General features: G+C 40.6%; 1 protein-coding gene across 1 annotated transcript; it reads right to left on the bottom strand.

Moving 5' to 3' along the window:
* Nucleotides 1-7,756: 7,756 nt before the first annotated feature.
* LOC104278827 (serine/threonine-protein phosphatase 4 regulatory subunit 1-like) lies at nt 7,757-23,468 on the bottom strand. The gene is made up of 18 exons (XM_009875922.1): nt 23,344-23,468; nt 22,915-23,021; nt 22,196-22,338; nt 21,565-21,711; nt 19,095-19,202; nt 17,948-18,013; nt 17,219-17,377; nt 16,265-16,458; nt 15,512-15,909; nt 14,219-14,451; nt 13,070-13,159; nt 12,355-12,540; nt 11,923-12,084; nt 11,231-11,331; nt 9,979-10,099; nt 9,196-9,330; nt 8,352-8,493; nt 7,757-7,911 (listed from the first exon to the last, which is right to left on the bottom strand). Exons 1-18 carry the CDS (start codon nt 23,439-23,441, stop codon nt 7,757-7,759), a joined length of 2,745 nt encoding a protein of 914 aa, XP_009874224.1. The 5' UTR covers nt 23,442-23,468.
* Nucleotides 23,469-24,126: the final 658 nt, after the last annotated feature.

Genomic DNA, 24,126 nt, shown 5'->3' with positions numbered 1-24,126 from the left:
TCCACGGGCAGAAAGCCACGGGGCACTCGCCCTGCCCCCGGCCCCACAGGCGGGCAAGGCTCACCCCGATTTGTCCCTTGCTGTCCGGGTCAAGAGCTCCTGCCCCATAGCTAAGGAGCAGTTCAACGCATTCGCACCAGCCTGCAACAGCAGCGGCGTGGAGGGCAATCCTTCCCAGCGGGGTTTTGGAACGCAGATCTACACCTACCAAAAAAACCCCAAAGAAAATAATTATAATTTAAAAAAAAATACGCATAGTGCGAGTGTGACAAGGCATATGAAAGGAGGCAATGCCACCTGTGGGCCACAACGCACAATTTCCTTCTGAAGGCAGACAGTTTGTTTTAGTCATATCTCATCACTGGAGTTAACAAACCTGCCGAGGAACAAATGCTCCTGCCCTCGGCTCGCACACAGCAATCGGATACTCTTTGTTCGGCTCAGGGGAACACTGTGAGCTTTGCCGCAGTCAGACACTGCTGTTATATTTTTGCACTGAGAGCTCTCACGATGTCCTTTAACAGGGACAAACTTAGAGAAGCCCAGGCTCCAGACCGGATTGAAGGAACCATCGTCAGAAAACTTCCTCCTCAGCACTCACTCCAAAAGATTAAAAAAAGCGATCAACAAATGTCCTTTTATTAACAAATGCCCTTTCAAATTCAAGACAAACAAGTGACCTCAGCTGACCCAAAGGACTGTCCATTGTGCAAATGCAGATTTATGGGGAAAGGCAGCTTATTCAGTTGGGAAGCAACAAAAAAGCCCAAATGTCAGAGCCACAGAGCGAGCACTTAACTCTACTTGCATTTCAGTGGCTGCACAGGACTGATAAAAACTAAGCATTTCTAGGTAACAAGAAAATGACAATAAACAAGTAAGATGCAAAGAAGGAAGTAAAAAAAAATAAAAATTCAGAATACGGTATGAATTTCTCTAACACCAAAAGTTATTACACTTAGCAAGAACAGCAGCTTTTGTCTCCAAGTCCACATCAGAACTGACATGCTCAATACGTTCTCCACCTCAAATACAAAATACGTGAGGCTATTTGGTTAAAATTCGATGGCCTGAATTTGAAGGAGGGAGGTGGTACATTGTGCAGTTACAGCCAGAAGAATCATTCTATCTAATATTACCATGTCTCAGGAGCAACTCAGCAGTTTCCACGTGTGCCACGAAAGCTTGGTGCGCTACCCACTCCTTCTTCAGCTCTGGTCCCAGTAACTCTGCGCACGGCGGGGTGCCCACAGAGTTCTCTGTAACGCCGAGATGGGCCAGCTGCAGGATAAACATAAACCTCTTAGTCTTTTTGAAAGAGCAGTCCGATTCTTTTGAGGTATTAACAAAGCCTCACATCTGTACTTAGGGAATGCTTGCACACTGCATAAACCACTCCAAGATCAGCTAAATAATACCTGCTTGCTTCTTACTCTTCTGCCCTATCTTGATTCTCTATTACATAATATTTACTTATTGCCATCCCTTGGAGGGAGCATTAATTTGGGTTTTCCTTTTGTACATAGTTAGTAAGCACCACAAAATCCAGAAATGGTTTCTCTTTGCAGTCCTTGTCCTGCTCATATACTTGTTGGAAGCTGGCCTGAGCTTTTGAGGAAAGAGGGCAAAGACAGCGTTCACCACCTAAGGCTCCTTAGAAGGCAGATGAGACTCTGGGCTTTAATTCTAGCAGGCACTTCATAAACCCAGGCTACCTCAGGAACAGTCCTCTATCACATCCCTTCCCAGAAGGAGCTTTTTTCCATAAGAAACTCAAACATATCGGTGTAAAGTGTTGCTGAAAGGCCTCTTAGGAACAATTTTCAGGTGCCTCATACTGTTCCTCCTGAGAAATCATTTCCACATTGGGCTATATCTTTGATGGTACCCCATGGTTTTCTCATCTAGTGAGTGGAAGCCCATTCTTAGAACAGTGGTACGGTTATTTCTTAAAAAGAAGAGGTTTTTTTAATTTGAAAATCAACAGCGTCAACAAGCTTCTCGTGTGGCTCTTATACCAATACACTTTTCATTTCAAAGGAGATCATTTGTCTTTGTGGCACATCCTTCTGTTTCCTGCACTACACTGAGTAGGAAGAATCTTTAACACACAGGAAACTCAGAACACGGGAGAAAATCACACCAACAAATTTGCCAATAGCAAAGCACAGGCCATTTGCGGTGAGAGGCAGAAGAGCTGCCGGTGAACCGCACCATTACACAACAGTTACCGAAGGAAGAACCCCCTATATCCATTTGTGGTGGTTGGGGAAACACGGAGGAACACAACGTGATCAGCCAGGCTGGAATTTGGGGCAGAGTGACAGAGATAGCGGCTCCCTCTGAAAGGCACCGAAGGATTGCACGAATGCATCTGCTCCAGCCCGAAGATTTGCAGTACACAACAGCTAAAGCACCTTAGAGCTTCAGCTCTAAATCAAGCAAGCAGCAGCTCCTCTATCAAGGCACCACAGAAACTAATCTTTAGAAGTCAAAGCTTTTTCACTGCTCAGACTTGACAGGATCACAAGCTCACGACAGTCTGTGAGCTGGCACCACGTGAAGTGGATGAGGCAGGGAATGCCTTCTGGTTCTTGATTTTGATACTGTCACGTACCACATCCCAGTCTTACTCTGGAGTCAGTGTGGCCAGAAGAGGAAACGGTTCCTGCCTCTTAATTCTCACAGTAACAGCCAAGTCCCTCAGCCTCACCAGCACACCCAAGAACACACATCGGACCTTCAGGACCAGGCTTTTAGCTTTTCCACATGCAGTACCCCTCCCAGTCACAGAAATCATGGTAACCCTAACCCAACCTCTCCTTTTACAGCGGCTGCCACAAGACACCCCCAGCCACTTTGTCGCCAATGTGCGTCGTAATCGCTCTACCCAGGGACAATATCGCTGTCCTTAAACGCAGACTCGTCTGGCAGATCTGCTGTAGGGAGTCAGAAAAGAGAAGCATGTCAACATATCCTCAGCTCAAAGGAAAAAGTCAGCTGGTGACTGAATTTTTAGGCACGCTGGTGTTGATTTCACTGTCACAGTGCACCAAGGACACCTCAGGTCCTTGCGTGCTAAAGCTCTGAACAGGTTTCGAGAGATATTTCTGCTTCTTACCTCCAAAACTAAGTACTCCAATGTTACATATTTAGCTGATACAATGGGGAAAAAAACCCAGTGCTCCACACAACTCTAACTGTAGAGAGGTGAGGTACAGCCTTGCTGGAGCTGTTCTAGGCTGAGGTGCCGATACTGCTGACAAGGCTAAGTAGAACTTTAGACCTCAGCATCTTCAATCTCAAAACAAAAGAAAGCCTTGAGTAGCCACTATCATTAAGGAGTAGGAAGCAAAACTAAACATTAAGTCCAGAGCTGAATTCTAAGTGCAATACAGTAAAAAGAGGAAAAACCCCACAAATCTGACCTTCATTCAGAACCTAACTGGCAGGTCAAGAGATACTACAAAAAATCTCCAACAACCCCCGAAGTTGCAGATTCTCACCTTCATGCAGGTACTGAAGCCGCTGGAAACGAAGGGGGATCCCAGTCAACAGTTCTAAATGGGACTTGAGTTTCTTCAGAGTCAGGTCGTCTTGGCACTCAGGCAGCAAGAAGATCTCATCGGTTTCAGCCAGACAGAGCTTAAACACTAAACGTCTGTGGGGGACCAGAAAGTCTTGAGAGTTGCTTCTTAGAAAAAGCCTGGATACTCTCTAAGGACAGGGGTATAGATCTGGCAGTAATTCCTCCCTGCCTAGACATTCCCGTTGTATCAAAGCCCCTCAGGGACAGGTGCCCCCGCGTATCTCAGCACGTTACGGTACCCAAGCAGCACAACCTTACGTCACAGAACAGTCCCCGGGTGCGATGTAACAGCCCAACTCACCAGAGAACACCACAGACAGGAATGCACCCGAGAATTACGGAAACATTTCTGTTCCAGCCCATCTTTTGGCTTTCACTAGGACAACAAACTTACTTGGAAGACAAGCAGTAGAGGATCAAAGTAGGGTAAATACCCAAAGTTGCTGTATTCTATGTTCCCATTTTCTTTGCTGATGTCTAGATCTCAAATTAAACGTTTAGCCCAACATGCAATAACAGAAACATATGGCTGTTAATTTGTGTTTCCAGTTTACTGCATAGGGGTCTTGCAACCAAACTCAGTGGGTTGGGTTGGCTTTACCAAGGGTGGGGAAACTGTTTTCACTCCTCACTTTTGCATCAGTTAAAATCCTGCTAAGAAGAGAGATCAGATAATCCTTTTGCAGCAGTTGGCAGAAGTTCTAGAGCTCAGGATGGAGCAGCCAGTGAGTGTCCAAAAGGGTGACCGCAGCAGCAGAAGGCACAGAAGACTTCTGAAATTAGAAGCAAAACCAACCAGCCAGGCGTTGATTATTCATTCCTCATCCTCCAACTCCCCAAGGCTGAACAACTACACGGAGCTCATCAATACCGAATGTCTGAGAGCAACACCACGCCGAGAAAACCAGCCCGGAACATCCTTCCAGGCTGATGTTCGGCAAGGCAAGGATTTAAGATAAAGATGTGAACAGTCTCACCCAGTACACACGAGTTCACCTCCTCCTTTAAAATACATCTCGTTATAGTGTTTCCATTTTGAAAGAATTTTAGTTTCAAAGTACTTTTGGCAGGCTCACTTCAAGGAAAAAGCACAGGAAGAGCTACTTCACGTCTCTGGAGATCTAATGGATCTTTTACTGCAGAGCACGATGAATTCCACACTCAGCCCGGGTTTCACAGATGACAGTGTTTACACTGGGAAGTGTTTCCTTCATCAAAAGGACACACCCCCCACCTATGACAAAACACAGTTACCACAAGTAGGTTTATAAAACAGTCACCGGATTTATTGAGATAAATACAAATAGAAAGTTACATAGAATCTCTATTCTGACAAACGAATGACACTTCCAGAGTGTCCCCACTTAATTGGGTTCTCAACAACACTGTGCACAGACACTGCCGCCCCTCGGGCAGCACCTGACCGATGCCACGTGTGTGTCCCACGCGGCACCAGGGAGCCTCAACGCTCGGCAACACCACCAACACACTTTGGATTACAAATGCTGGATAATTTCCTACAGCATCCAAGCAATATTGCACCCACTAATGTCATTTTCATGTTCCTTAGCTAGAAATGTTTAAAAGTGATTCTCCCTGCTGTTGCGGATCAACTACCTAACTTTGCTCCATCTGGCTTTTAAAATACGTATTTTGCATAATTTAAACAGCCCAGAGAATTGTATGTGAACACACTGCTTGACTCCTCATTGCACACATCTGTCTGTACGAGATGTAAAGTGCGGTCCTCAGTCACGCTGAAATCACTTCTAGTTTCAAACTAAAGCAAAAGAGATGGTAAATCTGATGAATGAGACCTGCACATTGCCAAAAAAACCAAAAACCAAACCACCCCAAAACTATGATGTCCCTCATTAGCGCATGCAACCACAGAGTTTTAAACAAAAGTTTGGGGTTTTTTTTTTTAAAACACCCTACTGAAATCATATCGTTTAAACCAGACATGATTTTTGGAGCCAGAGGTATGAAAATATGGTTGAAAGCAAAGAATGTTTTTTAGCCTTTTGGTGAACTTTTATAGCTGCTTACACTTATTCTAATTAAAACTTGTAGTGAACGCGAACCAAACACACTAACACATCCAGGAGCGTGTGTTTTCCAGTGGATTATTGCAGTTAAAGGTAACCACTTAAGATTACCTGACAAACAGAAACCTGGCTTGGGGTTAACTTTCAAAGTATTTAATTTATATACAGTCACATTTCAAACATACTTACATATAAACACACTTAAAAAAATTTGTTCAGTGCTGAGAAATTTAATGAACTGATAATAAAAATCAGAAGTAAAACCTTGTCAGAAAGGCCTTAGAAAATTTGAACTGTTAGAAAATACCAGTATAATGCCAGCATTAGAAAAAGATATTAGAAATAGAAAAAAAAATAAATTTGAGGCAACTTTTCATTAAGAAACTGTAATCATAAAAAGTCTGTACTGAAGAAGCATTTGTTTTAAATTATAAAAAAAAAAAACCTGTAAAAAAATTAAATGTAGTATGTTGCAGGAATTTAGAGCTTAAACTGTTTGCTCTAATCGCAGTGATAGCAGTGGTGTATTTCTGCCTGCAACTTCCAAAAAGCATGTTGTGATCTCAAGAAAACAATTTGCTACAAATACTGTACATATTATGATACAAGACAGTTAAACTTATACAAAACTGAGCCCTCCAAAAATAAAGAACGCAGCAGAGGAATCTACTCGCTGTGTTGCAGACAAGCCAGACTTAAAAAAAAAAAAAAAAAGTGAATTTGGTAAAAAGCTTCACCCACGTGAAATACTTACGAGTGTAACAGTGAGATAAGGGGAAATATTTACATGGGTCTGGCTCTGATAAAGTACGGTGTTCACAGAGAGAAAGTAACTGTTATTACATTAAACCATTTCTTTAGCATTTAAGCATTAGTCTTTAAACAGGACAAAGTTCCAAACCAAAATCTAAAAAAGACTTTTTTTTCCCCCCGGTTCCCTATTATCTGCAGATTTGGGACACAACAGAAGACAGGATCCACCAAAATTTTTAAACTGCGCAGAAGCCATCCAATTGTATTAACAGAACTTTCTTCTATCAAGCTATTTTTTCTATCTTCCAAAAGACCTGTTTAAATCATTCCGCTTAAGAATCTTCGTAACCTTTCTTTGTTGGGTGTCCCAAACCTTCGCAGCACCACCTCTCCTCCGTTTATTGGTTTTGTGGGGTATTTCAGAATTTAGAGGTCCTTTGTTTCTTAGGCAAAAAGTAGCAGGCTGTTGGAGATTTGAACACGGGCCCAATTAAATTATGTTTTTGAAATGATGGCTGCAAACTGAACAATAAATTTAAATCTCTCAAATTCTGTAATACCCTTGTACAAATAAAGCACATGTTGCAGTGAACGCTGTTAGGGCAGAATGAGTCATTTTAGGGTTGGGAAATTTACAGTCCACCTCCCGCTGGGAGAGCCAGCGGGAACGAGGGCAGACACATTAACACCTGTAAGGGGATATACCTCAGAAATAACTAATAGAAAAGTCACAATATACCAAGAATCTCAAGCTCTCTGTGCTTTGAAAAATATCACATTATCATATTAGGTAAAAAATGAACCATGCTTTAATTCTAGCAGAGTAACTACTTTATAAAATGAAATTGGTTTTGAGCTTTTTTCCACCCATACAGAATTAAGTTCATCATTTTTTGTTAAAACTATTGACATATATACATTTTTTTCAGTTAAAATGCAATACTTGAAATAATACAAAAACTATAATAAAGTGAGGAAAAAATACCTTCATGTAAGTTTGCCAGAAACCATTTTAAACATATAGCAGACTGCTCTACTACTGGAAATGTCTTGTTAAACAATGAAATGTGGATTCTAATTACACTGAAACACTCAGCGCGATGTAAGACTTTACACAAGATACCACAGGACAGATCGAAGTTATCACCCACATTTAAAAATAAAAAACCCCTCAGAATTACTCATGTGTATCAGACAAACACCCAGCTGCAGATGAAATGTGAAATGAAGACCGTAATATGTCCGAATAGACCCTTTCCAACACAAGTAGGTAACAAAAGCCTGATTTGTCCACATTATTCGTACTGACCACAAACATAACGTGAAGAACCATTCCGGCGTTCGCTCTACACCGCAGAAGAACACATTAGCTTTGTTTTTCAGCAGTAGTACTGTCCATGTTACCCTGCTTTAGTTTTATGGTGGCAAAGAAGGACACATCTTGATCTCTGTCAGACTGCAGGGCAAGAATGGTCTCTTCCGCAGCTTCTAGATGAGGATTGCCCACACTTTTAAAGTAAGCTAGAAAAAGAGGAGAAAAACAATTTCCATCACAGCCAAAACAATAAACCTTAGGGTGTAAGGAGCACAGAAATATAGAGGATGCGACAGGAGTTGAAGGAAACTGGCAGAGAAAGAGAAACACGCTGCTTCTTACTCATTTTATTAGGCATATCAGTATTTCTAAGAGAAACGCTTTTTGCTAAGACCTAGATAGAAACACGCACCCGCAGCCTTAAGGGATGGTGGCAGATATCCCAAGAGAGAAAAGGCACATTCCTAAACCCTGCTTTCCCAGCTCTGAGCTTGAACGCAATATCCCAGATTACAATATCTAGCTCTGCAGCAGAAACAGAACCCAGCAGCTTCTGCCAGCTGAGCCAGCTGTGAACAACTGCCGTGGCAGAGGGGAGGCAGCACTGGGGAGAGAAGCTTTTTGGGAAGGAAAAGGCTGACCATACCTTTCTCCAGCAACGTCTGTCTTAGAGCCTTAGCGAGTAGAACCCTGACGTTTGGCACAGGATCTGAAGCAAGACTTAACAGACTGGGGAGTAAGTGTTCAACAAACTGGTCGACGGGCATACATTCCTCTTCTACTACAGCCTACGGGATCAACACAGAACATGAGAAAGCAAGGTTCACGTTAAAAAAAAAAAAAGAAGCAAGGTTTATGTTAAAAATACACTATTTGCCATTCCTTTCCATCTTATCCTTAATTTGCCCAGTCTATTAAAAGTCTGCACTGATAAAATAAATAAAAAATTATAGAGACTGTTATGAAAACATGTCTCACCATTCCAAAGTTCACCTGAAGATGACCCAACAGGAGCAGGCAACTTTCAACTATATTTTAGAAATAGTGCTCTCTTGCCTGTCACCCCCCTTTTACCTTTCAATATTTTACCCTGGCTCCTCTTTGCTACTGGAGTTAAGCACTTGTAGTTAGGAGGGGTGTAGGTTAAGTAGAGGAAAAGAGAGAAACAGTTCCTGGCATCTGGCACCTATTGGTAGTTTGAAGAACTCTTGTGAACCTTTACTCTCCCACGTCCAAGTATTACAAAATACATCCCTGTTTAGGACTTAATTCTTGACCTCGTTACTGTGACATCGGAGAGCACAAGGCCCAGCTCTTGCACTTGGAGGCACAGACCGAAACAAGGGGCACAGCTTGACAACCACACAGCCACAAGCTACAACTGAGACCAGGCCAGCTCTGCCACCGTCTTTGGTCAACCAGCTGTGCCCACAGTGCTGAAAGGGCCCAAATTAACCACACACAGAAACACAGAGAGAGAACATTCCAACCTGGCAAATGAAGGCAAAAGCTTGTCTTCCAACCCACTTGGAGCAGTGACGAAACCGCACGACAAGTTCATTAATGAAATTTAATCCCAGTGCATTTGCATTGTTTGCATAGAACTTCTGTAGTATTGCTACAACCTGTGAAAGTTAAAAGAGCATAATTTCATTTAAACGCTACAAAGGGACACCAAAACCTGTATTCAGTGTAATCAGCCATGCTTGCAGGATCTACTACATTACTGTGCTTGTCTGGAGAACAGGAAGTTCAAGGTTTTCTAAAAGCTGTTTGTTCAGGTGCAAAAAAAACCAATCACAAAACAAAACAAAAAAAACACCACTAAGGGAAATTAAAACAACTATTAAAATAATGCCCCTTTCTGTGGCACCATGAAGAAAGAGATTGAAGGAATCCTTTTAGTCATTCAGGACATCTGTGGGATCACGGCATTATCATCAAGTTCCTAACAAATCAGTTTGAGTAAAAACTATTGATTTCCCTCCCTGACCTGGGGGAAGGTCGACCAAACCTATAACCTGTTCATCCAGTTGTAAAATATATTTATCACTCACAAAAAAACATCAGATAAAGACGTTAGTATCTGTGGAAACCTGACAATTCAAAATATTTTATAACAGTTTTCATTTCACTTTTTTCCATACTGTTTGCCATGTTTATCAAAACACGTCTGTATTCACCCCACTTGTCTGAATGAAAACAGTGCTTTCAGGTAGCCCTCTCAAGGATCACCTTCCTCCTTCTGCCAGCAAGCGAATTAAATCCCCTACCAGTTTGAAGGAGATCCACCGAACTTCTGAAACTTTATCGGAGCAGAGAGTTAGTGCAATATGTCTCAGGTAGTCATAGACGTCGTTGGGATTGTAGAGTTCCAGTATCAGGATCAGCTGCCTGGAACACAAAAACGATTACTGACTCCAGCAAGCGCAACACTAACCTGCTCTGACTACACCAGCGGTTAAAAATAGAGGAGGATCACCTGGAGCCTTGAAAATACCACAGTTTTTTAGAAAATATTTGAATAGTTTGTTCTTCCCTTTAATACATGCGTGCACCTTTTTATAAAGGTACATTTTAACTCATCAAGGAGTCAAGAGAAACTTTTATTCAGACTAGAAGTATTAATCAAAATTATCCCAAATAATAACAAAAGCTACAGGGGATTTTTGCAACTTGAGACCAATACCCAGTACATTCTTGGAGAAGTAAAAATAAAAGGTTTACTTCGGTGGAGAAATCTACATTTCAGAACGTGATTTCTCTCCTGCAGCTGCACAGAACTCCCTCAAGCCAGGCACAAACTGACCACAAGGCGAGAGCTCTCCACTAGATGTCAGGGAACTGCTGCTCTCGCACCGAGGGAGAGGGAGTTGGTTGTACTAAACTACACGGGAAGAGCAAATCCTCCACAGCCCAACCAAAGCGAGGAGATAAACACCAAGGTCAGGCTTTTAGCTGCAAGCTACACCTACAAACATTATTTGTTAAAAATGACACATGGATTCCAATTACAAATATCAACAGGGCTTGTAGAAAAAGAAGTATGGGATGTTACTCCACCTCTGTTATACCCCAGTCATATGGAAATACTAACTGAATAACCCAATCCTTTAATAACTGCTTGGGTTTTTTATACACATCCAAAAATTTACTTTGTACACACATTTCACTGATTTTTACAAAGCAGCCTAGAAATTAATAAGAACTGAAACCTCCCTGAATAGTATCTATCACTGTCGTATTTCCTACGTTGCAAGAAAGTCACGATCTCCATTTTAGTGCAATTACAGACATTTAAGCTCCAGCCATACTTGACCACAACACAACTTGTCAAAAAAGTAATCCCAACAAAAAAAACCCACAAACCCCCTAACTGCCAGTGGCTTTTAAATCCAATTCCTTAATAATGAATGGCTGCAATCTTCTGGCTTCTGCTTAGGGTGTGCTAACTTCTGAATGTAATTAGCTATTTCCAAGTTAATCGTATAGATTAAAAGGTCAAAAGTTTACAAAATTACATACTCTGCCAACTCATAACGAAACCTCCAGTTCCTGCTGTTATCGGTCACCACAAATTCTTGAAGTTGGTAAAGATACTCTCGCCTCTTGTCTGCATGAAGTAACTAAAAGGAGAAACATTACTAGCATAAAACCAATAAAATTCAATACTTGCGTTCTCTATTCACATCTACATGCATTTTCCTATTTGACAGGAAGTGATCGTCCACCCAATGCCTATGAAAAATTACACGCTGCCAGCCAAGGGCCTGGACACAGCAAGACCAACATCCCAAAATACACGTTGTCACCACTGCTGCAAAGACACCTGTCAAAGCACCATCTGAGCATAAGACTAAGCAACAAAAAACTAAGGACTTGTGTTTAGTGTGCAGCAATCTATCAGTAGCTGCTCTCTGCTCTCCTCTCTCCTAGCCCCAAACACAAACTGATCACGGACCAACTTCGCGGCTGGACTGCGCAAAACGTCAAGTCCTTTACAACAGCTAGGAGCATTTGGGACCACACGGGTTTCCGGTTTTGATTTTTTTGGGGGATACAAGACAGAAGAGAAGTGAGGGACCTTAAATGGCAGCATTGCACAAAACTAAACATGTAATTAGCTATTAATACCTGCACATCTCATTAGAAAACTCTCCTAATATAAGAGTTAGAAAGAAAATTTATTTTGGGGAAATCAGATGACACTTTCCTACCTTCAGAAAGTCATAGAGATGTTTAAGGACACCAATGCGCACTTCATCCAGGTCTTTCAAGAATCCATTGAAAATGGGCACCAGATCAGCAGCTGTTAGCTGATCCCCCAGGATAACTGCTAGCTCATGGATGGAGAAAGCTAGTGTCCGACGTACCTTCCACTGCAAACAGTTTATGAAGTGAACTAGGTTAGACACCAGAACTCAAAGGAGCTTTTCAACTACACCTGTGTGAGGCTTGAGAGCAGAAGAAACAGGGCTAGTTACAAATCAGCAGAAAACGTTGATTTATGAAGTCCGATTTAAATCTTGAATTTTATGTTTTTAGTGCACATTTAATCCCTTATAAGGAAGCACACGATGCTGTAACTTCAGTGCAAACCGAACAAAAAGCCACTCTGATTTATCATTAACGTTTTATTTATTTATTACCTGTACATCAGAGGCCAACGTCTCATACGTGTCTTTCAGGCAGTGCCAGTTCTGCCTGCCCAGCGTCAAGGCCACCCCAGGAAGGCTATAGGCACAGTGCTTGGCTATTTCGGTATCGACAGTCTGGGCTCGAGCTGGGTCAGTCATCGACAAGTACTGGTCTAATAAAGGCTGAGGTATGATGTCCTACAGATAGAGACAGTACATCAGCGACACGCAATTGCCTTTATTTCAAGATTAAGAAGAAAGCACACCTGCAGTGCTACAGTACTCTCTTGCTACTGTCCATCTGGCAGCTGAACAAAAGCAGTGGCAGGATACATTTTGTGAAGCTGGCCCTCGAATGGTGTAAGTGACCCCTAGAGTGTTTGTCCTCTCACGGGGATAGAGCAACCACGACAAACAGCAGTTACTACTTCATCAACACGTTGCACCCAGCTGAACTGGAAATTCCTTCTTCGCTGAAGACAAGCAGGAGGTGCAGTGACAAAACAGTATCAGCAGTGCCCACCTTGGTTGCACAGATTGCTTCTAAGGCACCAAAAAGGCAACAGAACTTTTCCAGCTTTCTGAGTTAAAATAGGGCTCTCCTCAAACGCCAGAGCATTCCTTCACATTCTGCAAGTGACCAATTACAAAAGCTATCACTGTATTGAGGGTAAGGTGAACTGTATCCAGCATTCCACTAAAGCCATCAGATCCCATTTTTAATCACCTGTAATTTTGACTTATCTTCAAATGGTGGGTTATCTTCTTGCTGTTTCTTTAAAAATACATTGGTTCCTCCGTGTTGTTCCTGTGAGTCCTGTAAAAGAGCACACGAGCTAGTGAAATGAACTAGAGCTACTGCTGTTGGGGGTATTTCATTCAAAGCATCACACCACAGAAAGCGCTGCTCAGATACAGAACGGCCTTTGACAGACAAAGACTTGTACAGGCAAAGCCTCACTCCGTGTGTGGATAAAAACACCAAGATCCAGAGCTGCTGCACATTAGGACAAGCACCTGGCAGCAATAAGGGGAACAGCAGTGACACTTCTAAAAAAGCAATCTAATAAACACAATATTCATAAACATTTGGATGGTTACTATTACTATAAATAGTGTTTCTTCTTGGCATGAATTTCAGTTATATTTAATAAGATAGTTTAGCAGTTTCTTTAAGTCAATCAATACTACAACAAAAGCTTTACTTATTTTAGAACATACTGCTGGGAAGTCTCAAGTCTACCAAATTACAAAGCATACACTTCTCCCCAAATACCAAGAAAAACTTGAAAATAATTAAAATGTTCAAAAGACATAAAAGATCAAAACCATAAAAAGTTTGGAAGTTCACAAGATATTTTACATTTTTGTTTGTACAGGTTTTAAGGTCATTTTTTTTGTTCATAGATAAGGAGAGCTTTTCTTCATATTTCACAATTAGCTCCAGCAACATTAAATATTGTGCACACAATTCTTTTTCCTTCTGCCTGCACATTATAATCAAGAATTATACCCAGAAACTGTGCATGTGTCACCACCTGATTCAGCCTCCTGTCTGAGAATAAAAGACTGATTTTAGATGCATGACAGCAAGAGGTGAGAAACTGTACTTGATATATTTCATCCAAAAAAAAAAACAACCCAACCCAAACAAGACTACTGAAAAATTTTAACTATCGGGTAATTGGTGTGCCCACAGAAATAATAGCCCTCAACAGCTTTTCTTTTTTGATTAAAATAAATAGCATATGGTAGTTATGGTGCAGGAACATCCAGACTTGAGAAGGGAGGCAGTTATGTCAAGGACTACAGGAACACCCCCAGTACTTGAGCTGGCAGGAACTCCTTCCAGACACAGAGCACGACGCACACGTACCGTGCTCTTCAGTTCGCTGGTGGCAGACTGCTCACTGACATCATCCTGGGAGGCAGGGCATGAAAGACCATCTTCCTCCACCTGGCTGCAGGTGGCATCTGGAACAGCTGTTTCAGCTGAAATAGTTTTGTTCTGAAGTTTGCCACTGCCTTCTTCCATTTGCTTGGTCTCATAGTCACCAACAGAATCAAACTGAGCAGCTCGGAGAGCAGCAGACAACACCTGAACCTGAGCTGTACAGAACAAAAGACAACTATTCAGTCTCCCTTCTACATTTAAAAGCATTAAATTTGTAACTAGTTAACCTGACAAGATAAAAAGGAGCCCCAGAGCTTTTTTTTTTGAGCTGCACAAAAATGGTGTATTAGCAAACCTTAGCTCTTAGAAAAAGGCTCGTTACTCTCTCACAAAACCACCACAAACTAAGAGCAATGATTTGGGTGCACTAGTATTTTCCACAGAAGCACTCTACCTATTTCTACTACTGAAAGATATTTCTAATAGTCCCATCAGTGCTTTAAATTTTAATATTTTTATCTCTTAAAGCTTTCCCTTTCTTTCTGATTCTTTGCCTCACACGTAAAGAATTTTTTATTTTCCTTTCCAAACGTCAATGGGGAGCCACCTAAATGTGCCACACAGCCACGGTTACTACAGTAAGGAATGCAAATGATGCTGCAGTTCCTGCAGATCTGAATTTGCGTGCAGAGAAATAATGAATAAACAGACAAGGGAAAATTGCCATTTCACTGGAATATTTGAGACTTAGTGGAACAAGAAACTGAGCTGATAATGGACAACAGACTTGTCAGGAGGGATCTGGCCCAGGAAACACACACACACCCCACTAGCAGGCTCTCAGCACTTCAGTGTGTTCATCAACAGCCTTGGACAGGGAGCTCAAGGAAAGACAAGACTGGAAATTACGGAGACTCTCACTCAACCATATAGATGAACTCACCCGATAACATGCAGCTCTGTCCCTAAAACCACATACGTAGTTACAGTACTTTAAACTAAAGACAGTTTTGACAAATGTCAGCAAGCTCTTTTCCCTTTTATAGTTAGGTGGATTTATTTCTCTAGAGGAAAGGAGCTAGGAACACTTCCCCAATTGTTCTACAAGTAAGGTCTTGTGAAAAAGGCTGTGGAGTAACTTTCTACTACAATTTACTACTCAAAGAAGTCTCATCACCTTACGAACATCAAGCCAATTGAAATGTAGTCAAGAGTTTTGTAAAGGCAAGGAGAAAACCTGCTCAGAGAGACATGATTTCACTGTTACAGTCTCACCTTGAACATCTGGATCATCCATGTGCTCCTGTAAGCTTTCTAGAACTTTTTTTATTTCGCTACTAGCAACACAGTTATTACGTGGCACAGAGCAGCTATCTTTGTGCTTTTCAGTCTTGAACTGAAGTAACTCCAGATCCTGACTTATATCAGGCAGAGGAGGGCGCCAGTATAGAAAAGTATTAAATACATCCTCAGCAGACTGTAGCCTTGAGTTCATTCCAGGAAAACCACTGTCCTTAGTGACTTCAGTGACACCAGCAGCAACTTTGTCACCCTGAGACAACTGAGACACATGTTCTCCAGGATTAGTGCAACAATCTGAACTTTCCTCCCGCGTATCTTTAGAAGTCTCCTCGGTCAATGATTCTGTCTTGATTTCCACTGGTTGTTCTGAACTGGTAACAGACACACACAGTTATCCAAATAAAATCTGAAGTACTTGTACCAGTACTTTGCTGTAAAATACTCCATTAAAGACAGCATGAATCAGCAAAGCTTATTTTCTCCACAGAAAGACAGCATCTATGCTACCACTACGCTTTACTTCACCGGTTTTCCCTTCACCCTCCTGTTAAGCCAAAGTGAATTTTTCAATAACATGGCTACACTCCGACACACGTGACCTCACTTTTCATACCTTTTCTGCAACTATGTTCTTGAGTTGAGATTTTTAGCCCCAAAGAGCAATTAAAAGAATTATCTTCCTTCTTCTCCCTTCCCCACTACACCACATCTTTCCCATGATTTTACCTGGATGACACAGCATTTGCACTGGAGGACATTAAAGTTACACTGTTGCTTGGCTGACAGGAACTGCTATTTACATCTTGTGCTGATGGCCGGATACTCAGCGTCCCATCTTCTCGAATGTAAAGACCAGCACTTGAAGGGTTTGCAAAGGTTGAAATAAATGGGCCAAGAGACTGAAACGCAGCCTGACGAACCTACAATAGCATCAAGGCAACGGTCAAGATTCATGCAACACCCACAGAATTAATGCTGAAAAATAAAAATTCTGTTGCCTCCTTTTAGTAAGAACCAATTCTTGACAGCAGGTTCATTTCATAAAATCATAGAAGAGTTTCAGCCAGAACAGACCTTTAAGATCATCAAGTCCGACCATTAACCTCGCACTGCCAAGCTCACTGCTAACCCACACCCCTGAGCACTCACCCACGCATCTCAAACACCTCCAGAGACGGCGACTCAACCACTTCTCTGGGCAGGGCTTAACAACCCTTTCAGTGAACAAGCTTTTCCTAATATCCACCTTAAAACTCCTCAGCACAACTTGACGCCATTTCCTCTTGTCCACTTGCTACGTGAGAGAAGGGATGGACAATATCAAATATAACCAATTTCCAACTATAAAGTAAGTGACGCCTAAGCAAGGGGTGTTAGAATATTAAGTGTGGAAATCTTTTAAGCTATAAATCTGAAAGACATAGCTGTCTACTTTAACGTCTTTAACACACGCAACCTTTTCTCAGGAGTGTTTGCATTTATAAAAACAGAGATAGAAAATCTAAGTAGTAAGAGAGAGGAAAAATAAGGTACCATCTTATTAGAGGAGGTTAGATTTTAGTAGATTAGACTCTAATCCCAGCAAAGTTAAAGAACTTTTAGAGCACACTTCTGACTTTCCAATTATTTGTGTACGATCTGCCTGAGAAGATGCAACAAATTACAGAGCGAGTTACCTACCCATCTGCAAGTGTCACTAATAAGACTGATAAACAGCGGGGACAGTTTGCTCCTGCGAACTTCTGGGGACGTGGTGTAAGACACAGCCATGAAGCATTCAGCACACGCTTTTCTCATTCCCCAAACACTATCAGAACAGAGTTCAAAGAACTTGGGAATCTGCCAAAGACAAGCAAATCCAAAACTAATTAAAGACTAAACAAAGACTGCAGCAACTTATTATCAAGGTATCTGGAAACTGCAAACAGTAACTTGAGAGAATAGAATGAGTGAAGAATAGAAGAAACGAACAGGTTAAAAACATACTAATTGAAGAAATCAGAAAAACAACCTGTCTGCCATCGACTTAATTAAGATTTTACGTATAATGATACGCATTAGGAAAAAAAAGTAGTAAGAACTCTTAATGGCCTATTTATCCTGAAATCGTAACTTGACTGATCTAGTTCATGGAAAAAGAGATAGTAATTCTGATGTGTGTGTGTGTGTCTATGTACGCATGTGTGTATTTGCGGTAGATTACATGCTCTAAAATATTTTGCAAAACAAGAACTTTTCATTTCTATTCACTGTGGTTTTGCTATGTAATCGCAACCAAAGCCTTAGCCAAATCAATTAAAAATGCATGCACACCGATTAATTTACAGAGAAGACAATAAATCAAATCATTATTAAACCTCCTGAACTGAGAAATACAAGTCTTGTGAACGGATTTTCATTTTTACGTACCAGCAGTCTTTCTGTGGCTTCTTGCCCAACTGCATTACAAATGTCACCAAAATTAGCTGCACAAATCTAAGAAATAAAAAAGCACCATGAATAACATTCTGGCTCTTTCAAGTGCATTAGTTTTACTGTCAGCTTCACCATGCATTATTTACCCCAGGCAACAACTGCACATGTTCAACTATTCAAATTTCAGCCATGTAACTGCATCCTGTAACATTAACTCACGCCAAACAAAGACTCATTAAAGCAAGCTTCCATAGGCCACATGCCTCCGAAATCCATAGCAATACAGGTTTCTGCACGGAGAGCATCATTTATCCCTGTAATCATTCAAGGGGACTAATAACTCTGCTTGAAGGTTTAAATGCCTTTGAACAGCAGCTGTCGAAAGTGAAGCACACTAAAATCCGACACGAGGGCCAGGACTTAGGGCTACTGACAGAACTGTCTCTGCTATGGCTGAGACTGCCTCAAGCAAGGTTTAATCAAGCTCTCAGGTTAGTGCCACCCACAATACACCAGAGATGCTATAATTAAGGCAAAGGGGACATTCCCTCATGCTCAGAATGTATGTTGCCAAAAGCTGAAGAGGACCACGTTAATATATTGATGTTTATTCTAAGGCCATAATACTGCTCAAACTCCAACAAGTGCAGATTATGCCAAGGACCAAGCTGAAGCTCTGCATGACCCTTAAGCCTTAAATATTTTAAGACTTCTTAAGCCACAAGTTTCCTTTCGTATTCAAAAATGAACTGAAGTCAGTCTTATAGGATTTCTCCTTTCACTAATATCAGATACGTTTTTCATTTGTTTTTTCTTTTTAAAAAAGAAAGGATGTCTCAAATATCTCTTCCTTTTGAATTCTGATTCTGCAACTTGCTCACATCCTGTAATGAAACACAGAGGCCTAAAAGAAGGTTGTGCAAAATTATTCAAACTGCTACACCAAAGCCATTCCCTAACGACTGTTACCTATTTCTTTGCTGAACTACAGAAACCATAACCACATCAATAGATTATAACTGCTCTTTCATACTCTTTCAAAGTTCACCAGCTAAAGTTATGATTAAATTATTCAGGAAGGCATTCGAAAAGCAACATGTAAATTCATTTTTAAGTGATTTAGGGTTGAAAACATACCAACCTTTCTGACTTGAAACAACTTCCCGTCACTGCACAGTTCACAGAAACGAGGAAGCAGCATGTGCTCAACTGTTGTTCTGCTCAGCATAGAGGCCATTTTACAGATTATCTAAAAATCAAGAGAGGCATATGTGTAAGGAAAAGTTATAAAGCTTGTAAGCATGGCCAAATATTCCTCCTGAAAATTAGTTTCAAGAGCAAGAGACCATATACCAAATAGACTGAACTGCTACACACTATTAGTCATTTCATACACCTGCTTTATGTGAAGCACAACCAGTTTTATCACACATCATTCTACACCACTGTGCCTGAACATAAAACATTTCTACACATAATTAACCGGACTTTTATTAACAAATGCATTTTCAAGATGTTTCATTCTGTACGGGGAAGACAAAAGTCCCATTGCACTAGCCATCATACGAAATCACAACCTTTAAGCATATTAGAAATATGCCAAGCTTAAGCACGCAGGTAAGCCCCTTGGCTCCAGCAGGACTTCTGAGATACTTAAAAAGAAGCGCAGCCCCAGGAATTCACAGGCTCAGACAGCAGGACAAAATACAAGCTTGCTGTACGACAGAAAAGGAAGAGTAAGGCAAACTAGTTCTGTATGCGAACTGATGCCCACTTGACAGGAATCATGCCCAGCAATTCGAGCAGTTAACATCACAGCTTAAGGAAGGGAAGCTGGTAACTGCTCATTCAGCTTTCCCTGAGGAACTGGCAATTTCTACTACATCACCAACCAAGTTTCTGCTGTGAAATCAGGTGCATTGGATTGTGTGTTTCTTTTCAGCTCCCACTTTCTGGAATAACTTGCTATAATTCTTATATTTGCAACAGTAAAAAGGAAGGGGCTCCCATGCACCTTTCTACTCAACTGTTCTGTCTGCACCATCAGGAGTTTACTGCTTACACAAGTGTTACCAGATCAACAGTACTCATTTTACTATTTTTATTTTTTCAAAGTTACTGAAGCTTCCTACCTCCAAAAAGTAAGCTTTATTTACAGAACACTTGTCTACATAATAGAAGGCTAACTAAGAACCAAGGAAGACACCATTTCAGCCCTTTTCTACGAACTTTCAAACTCCTGAAAGGCATCTGGTGCTCAGATGTCATCCTGGAAAACTGCCTAAGCAATACTCAATTCACAAACAAGGAAGAAAATCTAGCTGGAAAAACTATTTTGAGGTCAAGTGTCAGATATCCAATGCTGAAATGTAATTATACACCAGAACTTTTCTGCAGAGTCAACTTATTTCTTGAAAGTGAACAGGGAATGTTTTTTTTCCAAAATGCTTAAGAATTAAGATCAGGTCATCATTTATACTTTTACAGCATTACTGTGAAACCTGGTAGAGCAAGTGTAAAGAAACTGTTGGAGAACATGATGATCACAAGAATTAAAACAAGGTTGCCAAGAACCAACTGCATTTTAAAGTTATTTTTCTATCATTTTGACAAACGTTTAGCATCCTGAAATATGAAGATGGTCTCTCTAAAAATTACCTTCTGAAAATTTCAGAATAAAAATTAAATTAAAAATTTAAAAATGTTAACGAATAAACAGGAAAGGTTTGATTGTTTATTTTATGTCTGTTCATGTCCAGCACCATTCCTGGATCTCATCTTAATTACTGTCATAAATGAAAAGGAATGGTAGTTTCTGCTAGCAGTCCATTCAAGTACTCAATAAATTATCAATCACCTATAGGAAAAAGCTCCTCATGTCTTTGGGAAACACTTTTACTGAGCTTGAAGATCTGATAGTTTATATCTTTAAGCTTACAATAAAATTCTTGTTCCCAATTATTGTACTGTATAGGTCAATTCTCGAGAAGCACTATTTCAAAAAGACCCCTCAAGCACTCACTCCACCGATGCAGAAGTCCAGTTTTCTTCACCGCACGGACACAGGACCTAGCGAAAGCTTCCCCAAAGTACCCCCACACATCACCAAAGGCACCCACAGTATTCAGCGGAACAGTACTGAGGAGAACCTTGCTTTCTTCTTCAATTCCTTTAAGATAATTTTTAATCTCTCCGTATGGTGCATCAAGTCCCAACTCTGTTCACGTTATTTGAGAATTCATTGTTTCGCTGGTGCTCAAAACTACAAATGACTAAGAAACCTACTAACTGAAAGCTTAACAGCTTAGCACAAGTAGGCTTCAACTGCATCACAACAGTAGGTTCTCAATTTGCAGAGCGACACAGCGACTAACAAATAAGGAACAGAACAATCTGCAATAGCAATGGTATAGAACATTTAAGTTCAACGGTTAATGTAAAGCTCTCTGAACACTAAGAATGTAAGTACCATCCTTACTTTCTCCGTCTTATGCTCATGAAAATATCATACGAAGTTGTTATACTCTGAAAGAGCTTTACAGTAGCCCTGAGAAAAGAAAGAGAACAAAAGTAACTAAAGATACAAGACGACTTCTTCCAAATTCACTTACATTCACAGCTTCCACCTTGTACTCATCATCACTGTCGGGAGCAGAGAGGTCCAACAGAACTGGACACACCTTATTTTCAATGTCACTCTGAGCAATAAGATCTTGTTCCAGCAGTATAAGCAGGGCTTCTTGACCTGCCTTTCGAACCTATTCACAGGAACAAACAAACAAACACCAAGTCACTAAACCGTACGGACTGATACAAGAACCACTAAAGGAAATTTCATGGGTACAAGTTAAAACCAAAAAAACCTTTCATTTTTAATATTACAAGGAATTAGTAACAGATACTGAAGTTTAATATAGATGACATTTCATCAAATTCTGAAGAGAAGCTGAAAGATGAAGTAGAAGACAGGACTTGTACGTCATGACTCCTGTAACAGACTGTGTCAATAAGCTGCCAGGCAAATCCTGTAAGTTTCCCACTATCTCCTAAGGAAAGTATTTTAAAAAAAAAAAAGAAGTATCTCCCTGGAAAAGTGTGCTGAAACCAATAAACAGAAAGTACTACATAAAAGCTACCTATCACTCAACGTGGAATTTCCTATTACCTCTTTCTCATGCCTTAAATTCACTGGACCACACAGTATTTTCCAATGATTAAACTCACGTTGTCTGTTTTTCCCACCTGATTGTTAACGTCTGTGAGGTACCTCACTACTATGGGCATAAGGTATTCAAAAAATGCTGCTGGGAATTTTGGTCGACTTTCTTGCAGAAAAATGGCAATAGGAGGTATTTGTTCCATCAGCTCCGTACGTACAGTTGGTTCTGATAAATAAAAATCAAAACTATATCAATAAAGATGAAATTAAGACTAAAGACATTAAGAAAAAAGTAGCATTACTTTTTTTAACATTTTCACAACAGAGGAAAACGAAAATACTCAAAACGAAGTATCACCACTGCACTTCCCTGTTCTTAAAGGAAACCTGAATAAAATAGAACGCCTTACACACATCACAGTCCAGACATTTGGAAGCAGTTTCCAAATAAATCAGATAAAAAGAGAGCACCAGCTAGAGAATCCAATCACTGTGAACGTATGCATATGAAGTATTAAAACGAACATTCATTCTGTGCCACATTATACCACACCTTCCGATGTAAAAAAATCCTTGAAAAATATTACTTTGCACTCTGTACTAAGTAAGAGCCTTTCATTTATACATCTACCACACAAAAGACTTCACAGAGTGGTAAATAAATCTCAGTTTCACTGACAGATATTATTTAGTTTCTTTAGTTCACTCTCTGCCTTTTCAAGCCCAAAAGTTATTGCCTTCTATATTGCAGATTATGCAAAACAACTTACATAAAACCAACAAACAAAAAACACTTTCAAACCTGCATCTTCAGAGAGCCTGACCACTATTTCCATTAGAGTCAAGAAGTCTTCTTCATTATTACTGAAATCTCGAAAGACATCCAGCAGACCTCTAGCAATAATTTGCCTGTGGAGGGAACAACATATTGACTGTCTTGACATCCTGCCGATGGGATGGGGAACTTATCCCCTTAAAGGTCAAGCTCTTCTCTGAACACTCACACACACCAGTTACATAGTTTTTCACTGTCACAACAAAACAAAGAGTAGAGAGATTTTACTCAGATAACCAAGACCAAAAAGCTCCTTTTCAGGGAAATGTCACACAAAAGTTACGCGAGCAAACACAATACTAGGCATGTGCTTAAGAGAACTGGAAGTAGTGACACCCTGACAGCCACAATGCTAACAGACTCGGTTATAATCAAGTGTAGCTGCCGCACCCTTACCTGTTAAATATGTTATCACTGAAGGCATATTTTTCTAGGCGAGCCAGTGGAGTTAAATTATCCTGTCCAGGAATATCCAAGAAAGCCGTTATCCTCATGCTATCACAGTCTGGCCCATAATCTTCAAACCCAACTTGAGAGGCAAGAGTAACAACAAAAGAAAAAAAAGTAAATCTAAGAGTCAGCAAAAGATACTAGTTTAAAATACGCTATACTGATAACACTTTCTTTTTAGAGCTATTATTCAAAGGAGAAGTATTTATAGATAACAGCTGGAAATAACTTACCAAAAAAACCCAAAACAACACACCACCAAACTTTAAGTTCTACCTAATGAAGTCAGGAAGAACACTTGCATATAGACATGTAGCTTCAAAAATTGAAATTTAGTTCATTTTAACCGTCATAAAATCCTTGGCTTTTACTACACAATTTCAGTGGACTAATCACATGTACTACATGTTAAGAGGGCTGAGCTGACAAAATTGCCACGAGCTGACCAACACGTTCAGAAGAAAATCAGTCCCGTTAAAAGAAACTGAAATTTTAACAACGAAAGAAAATCCCAAACCTCATTGCTTTAAATCACCGGATTCTCAGGTCTGTTTCAGTGTTATCAAGGTATATTTTTCCTCACTGTAGTTACTGGGTCCCACTCATGTAAATCAGACTCGTAGCTTTGGGAAAGCTTCAACTCTACCTGACTCGTGACCATACTGGGAGCCTTCTACTACAGACGTACCAGCCATGGACTTTCCTGTGCAAACCTACTCTTTTCTAAAT

The sequence above is a fragment of the Apaloderma vittatum genome, unplaced genomic scaffold (assembly GCF_000703405.1).
Source record: "Apaloderma vittatum isolate BGI_N311 unplaced genomic scaffold, ASM70340v1 scaffold9129, whole genome shotgun sequence".
In the NCBI taxonomy this organism is placed as follows: domain Eukaryota; kingdom Metazoa; phylum Chordata; class Aves; order Trogoniformes; family Trogonidae; genus Apaloderma; species Apaloderma vittatum.
The sequence above is the reverse complement of the archived record's forward strand: the minus strand, read 5'-3'. Positions and strand labels throughout refer to the sequence as shown.

Coding starts and splice junctions, on each gene's coding strand:
- LOC104278827 (XM_009875922.1), bottom strand. CDS start 23,441: ATGAGGATAACGGCTTTCTTGGATATTCCTGGACAGGATAATTTAACT. Junction 10,100..11,230: donor TTTCGTTATGAGTTGGCAGA/GTATGTAATTTT, acceptor TTTGTGTTCCAG/GCAGCTGATCCTGATACTGG. Junction 7,912..8,351: donor ACAGACGTTGCTGGAGAAAG/GTATGGTCAGCC, acceptor CTCTTTTTCTAG/CTTACTTTAAAAGTGTGGGC.